Genomic DNA, 8,200 nt, shown 5'->3' on the forward strand with positions numbered 1-8,200 from the left:
GGAATCAACGAATCATGCAGTGACCATAAAGCTTGAGATTTTATTATATACATAATATAGGGAGACAGGAACATGCTTTATATCATAACATGATGCCTTACTCTACTTTTTTGTTTGAAACCAGGCTCATTTTACGAGTTCACTAAAGTTAGTTGAGTTTTACCATTTGTAAAAATCTATTCAGCCAATCTCTCGGACTAGCACTAGCACTTTTAGCTTAGCTTAGCATAAGTCGTTGAGTCTGATTAGGCTATTAGCATCTTGTTCAAAAGTGATCAGAGAGTTTTGATATTTTTCCTATTTAAGTTACATCGTGTACAAAGACTGACTGAAAATAAAAAAATGGCCTCTTTGCTAGGTCGATATGGCTAGGAACTATACTTTAATTCAACTAGTTACCTAGCTGGGGACTATTTTCAAGTGCTAGGCATATCAGCCTAGAAAATGGCAGTTTTTTCATTTTCCGTCAGTCTTAGTACAGAATGTAACTACAGAAAAGTCAAGCTTTAAAAGAAAATTATTTTATATATGCAGTATACGATAATGCTAATCCAAATCGGTGATTTATGCTAAGCTAAGCTAAAAACACTGGATTTTAAAATGTTAAAACGTTTAAAGTGTACCTTTTAAAATACTGTCTACATGGTTCACTTATCAGTTTTTGTAGAACAGCCACTAAGCTGTGGTCAAAAGGGAGGTCAACACAACTCATTTACATTGCCAAAAATGCAAATGTTGTACAAACACATCCAAATGCATTCATTCTCATGACCTCACAAAAAAAAACTTTCTCTCACCAGCGTAGAAGCTCGGGTCAGGTCCTACAGGGTCAAAGATCTGCTCTGACTGATTGGCTGCCGTTAAAAATGTTTTGCTTGGTTAGTCTAGGTATATGTGTGTGCATTCGTGACCATGCGATCAAACATTAATGACCTCATTACTCTGCAAAGTGAAGGTCTGCCTCAAATGTCCTCGCTCTACCCTCTAATTTGCCATTTTTCTGTGCGTCATGAAGCGCTTCGGCTCTCAGACAGCAGCTGATTGTGTCTCATCCTCACTCTTTACCTGAGGAAATGAAAGAGGGCTTTGTCGCCTGTTGCGCTCAGTCGGCCATGTTTATCATCTCCTGCTTGATGACGTGCTCCTTTAGGGCTGTTTTGTGCTCATTTTGGTGTATTTCTGTTGATGTTGAACAGTGCAGGTGTGTTTTTGAAGTCAGCTGTCAGCTGAGATGAGGAGATGGTAAATTAAAATCCAGGGTGTTTTATGCTAGACTGATGTCTTTGTAGCTGTGAGTCTTGGCAATGTGCTTGAAGAAAACTGCACATATAATATAATGCAATGTAGTTTTTTGTACCTCATTGGCAAATAGTTTATTTTAATATATTACTGTTTATATAATCCCAGTAATTATATAATCCCAGTTGTAAAAGCAACAAATAATAACTTGACTTCTAGTTGATCATTTGGAAAAGTGGCAGAAGGTCGATTTTCAGATGAATCATCTGTTGAACTGCATCCCAATCATCACAAATACTGCAGAAGACCTATTAGAACCCACGCATACCCAAGATTCTGACAGAAATCAGTCAAGTTTGGTGAAGGAAAATCATGGTTTGGGGTTACATTCAGTATGGGGGTGTGCGAGAGAACTGCAAAAGGGGAATATCAACATCAACAGCCTGATGTATCAAGACATTTGTGCTGCCCATTATATTACAAACCACAGGAGAAGGCAAATTCATCAGCAGGATAACGCTCCTTCTCATACTTCAGCCTTTACTTCAAAGTTCCTGAAAGCAAAGAAGGTCAAGAGGCTCCAGGATTGGCCAGCTCAGTCACCAGACACGAACATTATTGAGCATGTCTGGGGTAAGATGGAGGAGGAGGCATTGAAGATGAATCCAAAGAATCTTGATAAACTCTGGGAGTCCTTCAAGACTGCTTTCTTTGCCATTCCTGATGACTTTATTAATGTATAATAAGTGTAATCTAGAGGCCTTTAATTTTCACTTTCATTCACTTTTGATACATATGTTATTAGTATTAGCAACTAAATATTAGCCACTTTATCATTGGGGCAAACAAAAGTCATTGCTGACCCAAAAATTGGGTGAAGTCCATTTACCAATAAATAAATATATTTGCATGCCCAGTGATAATTTTCCCCCCCTCCTAATGAAACTAATGTCATGTCACAGGGATCTGATGATGAATGTGGTAGTGTACAGACTGTAAAATCCAGGGAGCTGAATGTTATTGCGTTGGTGGGTCGGAATTTGTCTTTAGGCGACTGTAGTCAGGATTTTACAGTCCTGTGACTCTACCAGTGAATTGCCACTAATTTAAAGCAGTCGATGTACAAGACACTAACATTGGCCTCTTTGTCAATGCCGATGGCTCGTGACGCTAATGTCTGTCTCATGGTCCCATCTTTCCATACGAATCTTTATATTGGTAATTATTGTTGGGTTTTTTAATTAGAGCTTATGTCGCAAATGACAGCCAGGCATGCTTTTATGGTCAATTTATTTATTTCGGCCCTGGAAATGTGATTTACATGATCAGAGTGTCTTTTTTATGTTGTTGCTACATTTCAGTGGCATTAGTTTATTTGAATAACAGCTCTCATGAGGGGTTTATAGCGCGTTCTGACATGAACTAAAAATGCTGTGTGATGAAATTAACTGGGCTCAACACAATACCTTTATATTGAACACAAATCGATTAAGTTATCCCCCCAAAAACTAAAGAATTATTTTGTTTCAGCTCATTTTAAATTACAAACAAGCAGCAATAACATGTAAAACTTCATTTTATTCATTATATATTACAAAATATTCTGAATATGGTAAAAATGCAGTAAAAATCTGTGATTCTGTTCGTTTTCTTTAACCTAAAATATTTCCAACTTTTTTGACTGACCATATAAATTCTGCAAAAAACTATTTTGATATTGATGTTACTCTGTTTTATCTCCATGTTTGTTGTTTTAGTCTTGTTCCAGTGTGGATTGCTGGACTCTGATGTGTAATGTTGGCCTGTTGGAGAGAGGGACCAGTGCCATACTTCATGTTCGCTCACGAATCTGGGCTGAAACGTTTATGGAGGTGAGCAGAAAACGTTGACTCTTGAAATTATTACTAATAGTGCACTGGAAACAAAATGGTGGACGCTTTACATAGTCAAATTTAATACTCTGAAATCTCAAATAAGAACCCTTTCCAAGTCCACCTCATGATTGTACAGATTAAAGATTTAATGTATAGTGCAGTTACTTACTGGTGTATTATTTTGTAGGTAGTGAGGTAGATTTGCTGGTGTCTGTTCTGTTAAACTCATGTTAAAGAGAATCAGATGGTGTGTAAACAGGAGCTCTTTTGAGAGACTCCTTACATGCAGCTCCAGCCAATGCAAAGTTTATAAGCGAGTGCATTGAAAATACATTAGGAGAAATCCTGAGAGCTCAGCGCATTGGAATGTCAGAGGGCTTTTGTGAGAACCAAAGCCAGACGGAAACGCTGGGATCCAGTGAAGCAATACTGCCACCATCTGGATGCAACTAGGATTGTTACAAAGGAAGTTAAATTTAGTTGAGATTGAAATGAATGCTGAACAGTGTTGTTTGAGCAAAGTAACTGTTTTAGATGTATTTAAGATCATTTATAATTTTATATTTAGTTTGCTATGCTTTTCTTTTAAATGTCAATGTTTTTGCCTCTATAATATCTTTGCTGCAGACATGCCATTAATAAATTATCATATTATTGATCTTATTTAGTGTATAATTGGTCTTTTTAATGATTTTTTTACAGAACACTTATAAAAACTTTATTCTGGAGTGCCATGCTAGTTACAAAGTGGAAAAGATGCCATATGCCATTTTGCCCAAGGTGACTCCTAGCGGCTCTAAAAAGGTAAACTTCAGTCATTTGATCTGTTTTTAATCAAATAATTCTTGTTCATCATTGGACAGAATGTATTTAGTTGTAAAAATGCTTCACTGATGTCTGTGTGAACTGCAGATGGTGACTCCTGTGGTGTGGAATAAGCCGGACAGTTCCTATGCTGTTCCTCTGTGGATCATCATTCTGGCGATCCTGGCTGGTCTTCTGCTGCTCGCGCTGCTCATTTACGTCCTCTACAAGGTCAGCATCTGCCAATTTCATTTTAGCTGGGGTCGAAGAATTCATCTAGTTGGACTTACATGTAGCTAAACATTTTCTTTTAATCTGAAAGCCTTGTAACCACATGTACTTGTTATTAGAAAACTAAATCATATAGTTGCTCTTAGAAGTAGGTTGTTACTAATTATAAACAAATTCTTATCCATTGTTTTTTTGAAACTTGGCCATTAGGCAAGATAGTAAGGAATTGTAAACTAAATATTATACTTTAACAAAAATAGAATTGGGATTTGGCCATAGAGTAGCTCCTCCCCCCTATGAGTGTGGCTGAGCACAAGCGCATCAAATATGAAGCCTCTTTAAGAGGGCGGGGCATGTCAGATATTAAAGAGCATTTGATTGGTCAAGATTTGATGAGGAAACTGAAGTATGAGATGAGGTAAATAAAACTGTTGGTCCATTCAGACGCAAGTGACAAACTTAGAGCTTTACATGTTTATATCAGTTTTATATCTTATAAACGTGAATTTTGTCACTATTTCGGTGCACACAAGTTAAAAACTTTTAATATGATACTAACATCTAAAAAGTTTATTTTAATTTCATAGAGCCTTTAAATAAAGAAAATCCCAAATTTAATCTCAACCTGAAGCGTATTCTCCCTAATCAGAAAGACTTGCAGCTAACTGTAAGCAATTTCATATTCAATACAGTCAACGTGTAGTAGGGATATCAAAATGGTAGCCTATCCCAAATAGCTGAACTAGCATGTTGCTAATTGATAATCTACTACTTTTCTATTGTATTCAGACTACATAGTTCTCTTTTGTAGTGAACTACATATTGTTCATTACTTTAAGAAAAATACTTACAAATAGTGTATTATTCAACGTTTTTTTTGACTAAAAGTAACTGCAACTATTAGAGTATAAGTACACTTGGTTAGGGTACGATAAGTTAACAGATGTTGATGATCATCAAAATAAAGGGATAGCAGATATTAAGCAGACAGTGTGATAATCCTCTAATTTCTAGTTAACTGTGGTTAATAGTGGTTGCTGTACCCCAAGGTGTATAGCTTGCACGTAGCCAATGCCAGGGGCATAGCAACCGGGGGGACAGGGGGATATCCCCCTTACTTTTAGAGACAGACCATTTAGAAACAGGTAATTAATAATTATATGAATGTAAACTTTTAGATCTTATTCAGCTGTCCCCCCTCTTTTAAAATGTTCGCTACGCCCCTGGCCAATGCTAAAGTGAGCATTTATACTTCTGCAGTCTGTTTGTGCTGCTTTGGCAATAACACTTATGAAAAGCTAGTAGGCCATGGGGGTTCAGTGTTCCACTGTGTTGAGCATCTTTGCTGATGTTTTGGATTTATGCTGGAAATGCGTATGAAGCTACTGTAGACGTAGCTCAAACTCACTCTCATTCAAGGAAGAAAGAGGCGGGAACCAGTGAATGTTCATAAATAAAACACTAAACTAAAATATCCATTCAAAGCTCGTCCATGAGACTAAGGCTGCGTGCAAAATTGCATGCTTCAGTACTATATACAGTAGTACACTAAAAACAGTATGCGAACTGAATAATATGTTCAAATTCATAGTAATCGAAAATCAGTATGCTAGAAGTACCCGAATGACCTACTACTTCTGGCAAGATTTTGAAGTGCACGTCTGATGACATGCCGCGCAACCATCCTCGCTCCACTCTCTAGGCTCTTGGTCTTGGAAACACTCATCATCACTTCCAAGCTGCCCAATCATAGATATTGCGCTCTGCATCACACAATGTGTATTTAGATTTTTTTGGAGAGGTGCATGTCAGGGTATGACGATGGGTATGCAAAGGCTACATCGGACCTACCGCCTGCACTTGACAGGCCATTAGCCTTTAGGTGTACTAAAAAAGTTGACCATAACCAATCTTAAATGCATTTTTCTCCTTCTCTCCTTGATTTCCGTAGCTTGGCTTCTTCAAGCGAACTCCATATGGCACTGCAATGGAAAAAGCCCAACTCAAACCTCAGGCTGCATCCGAGGCCTAAACGAAAAGATGGTTCACGTCCTTAACCAGAGGCCGTCTAAAGAGAAGCTGACTTGCTGTTGAAAAAGACAAAGACTAGACTGCAGTAGAGTAGACAACGGAGGAAAGATCACTGGATCTTCACTGTACTGCACTAGATGACGAGACCCTGAGGACTTAAAGCCAAATGAATGTTGACTTTGTTTATTTTAACTTGTTTTTTTTTTTTCTTGATGTGGGTTTCCACTTTAACCACCACTTACAGCCTGCCGCTCACAAACAGTTTTGGGTTGATCTGAACCAAAGCTCAGGATCACTGGCAACCTGCTAAAGCAGAAAAAAAACGGATTTAGCCCAAGATGGACTCAATCTGCACTAACGTTATTATGTTTGAATCTTTAACAGTTTCATGTCTTGGTTTTAGCCCACAGCTGCTCAAGGTTAAACAATCCGCAGTGTAGCATTTTATATTTTTAGCGTGCTATCTCACTTAAACACACACTCACAGAACATCTATGCAGTATTTCACAACCAACCAAAGTTAATGATACAGGTTTTGCTGATTTATTGTGTCTTGCAAGAGAGAATGAGGTAGTCGGAGACCTCACTAGGGACCCTCATCTCCATTTTCCTGCTGTCTATTTTGTTTATGAAGACATTTAAAATGTTTGTTTGTCACGTGACTTCTAATGGATAGAATTTTCACTTCGAGCGAGATGTTTTCAGCTCAGTCGCCTCATAGCAAGCCAAGTTTCACTCTCAGGTGATGCCGCGTAAAGGATCAAGTGGCCCTCTTTCAGTGGAAAACATTGTCAGGATCCTTTGCGGAAGGCGACCATTCTTCCCTACTGAATGTTAGCCATTTGCCTTAAAAGTCATCTGGGACAAAACTGGATCCGAGCCTGTGAAACCTCACCGATGCCTTGAAGCAGAGCTGTGCTTTGCCATTACGCTAACTGACCCTCGGGCCAAAAGAGCAAAAACAAGGTCATCCCTCCAAACTTCTGTGGGTAAATGGAGACCCACTGTAGACTTGGATGGAGATTTACACAAAAACTCTTTCAAGGCAGCAGGCCTCATCCAGGGACTGAATGTTGAAATACACCTGTATACTTCTTGTCTTTTGTATGCGTGTTTGTGTTCTGCTTGTGTGTGTATGGATGTGATTTTTATTTTATTTTTTGGAGTGCCACAGTCAGTAGAAATGCCTCCATACATCATGGTGCTGAAGTGGTCGAGTGGGACAGGAAATTAAATGAAAACTCCTGTTTCAGCGAGCTGCCTAGAAGGCGAAAGCAGCTGGAACTGTGGGATGCGTAGGAAATCTGTATGGAAGTGCAATATTCAACTTTTGTTTTACGTGCATATTAATACTTTATTTTAGTGACGTTCTCAGAAATAAGGATTATTTGAAGACAACACCCAGTTTGTGGGTTGAAATTAGCCCAGATTTGAGGTAATTAATAAATAATGTAATACTGTAGGCTAAAATATACAGAAACATGGCTTCATCTGTCAAAGAAGTTCATTATTTTTAATGGTAAAGTGTGATCATGCCATAAAAAAAGCCATTTTAGACTTTTTTTGTCTGCCAAATTGTAAATGCAGGTTTTACCAAACAAATAGGGTTGTTTGAATTGGTACACAACCAAAGAAGCTGACACACAGACTCGACTTGAATCCTTAGTATTGTTTTTAATGTATTTTGTACATTTTTACAAACAAATATTTATTCCTCCAAAGTTAGATTTTAGTCTTGAGATTTTTTGTTGTATTTTAAGCAGGAGGAAACACTGGGTATGTCTTCTTTTTTGTTTATTTTCTTTTGCGTTTTTTAACCTTCCCCAAATCTTTTTTTTTTTTTTTTTTTTTTTTGCATTGAGTTGTAAATATGTTTGGTGAGGAGATTATTTTAATTTTTCAGCTGATACTGATTTGACGTATTTCATCGCCCCATATTGGGGAGAATCAGAGGGATGTTCAAGTAATTATTATTTGTATTTACAGTTTGCATTTTAAAATAAATCTTTCATTTTTTTACA

At 37.6% G+C, this 8,200-nt stretch overlaps 1 protein-coding gene across 1 annotated transcript in view; it reads left to right on the forward strand.

Moving 5' to 3' along the window:
- The window catches only part of itga5 (integrin, alpha 5 (fibronectin receptor, alpha polypeptide)), a 105,316-nt gene extending 97,116 nt beyond the window's left edge, over positions 1 to 8,200 (forward strand). The window contains 4 exon segments of the mRNA XM_056449268.1: positions 2,997 to 3,110; positions 3,816 to 3,917; positions 4,026 to 4,148; positions 6,100 to 8,200. Coding sequence (XP_056305243.1) covers positions 2,997 to 3,110; positions 3,816 to 3,917; positions 4,026 to 4,148; positions 6,100 to 6,180 — 420 coding nt within the window. The 3' untranslated portion in view covers positions 6,181 to 8,200.

This window comes from Danio aesculapii, chromosome 23 (genome assembly GCF_903798145.1).
Source record: "Danio aesculapii chromosome 23, fDanAes4.1, whole genome shotgun sequence".
NCBI classification, from domain to species: domain Eukaryota; kingdom Metazoa; phylum Chordata; class Actinopteri; order Cypriniformes; family Danionidae; genus Danio; species Danio aesculapii.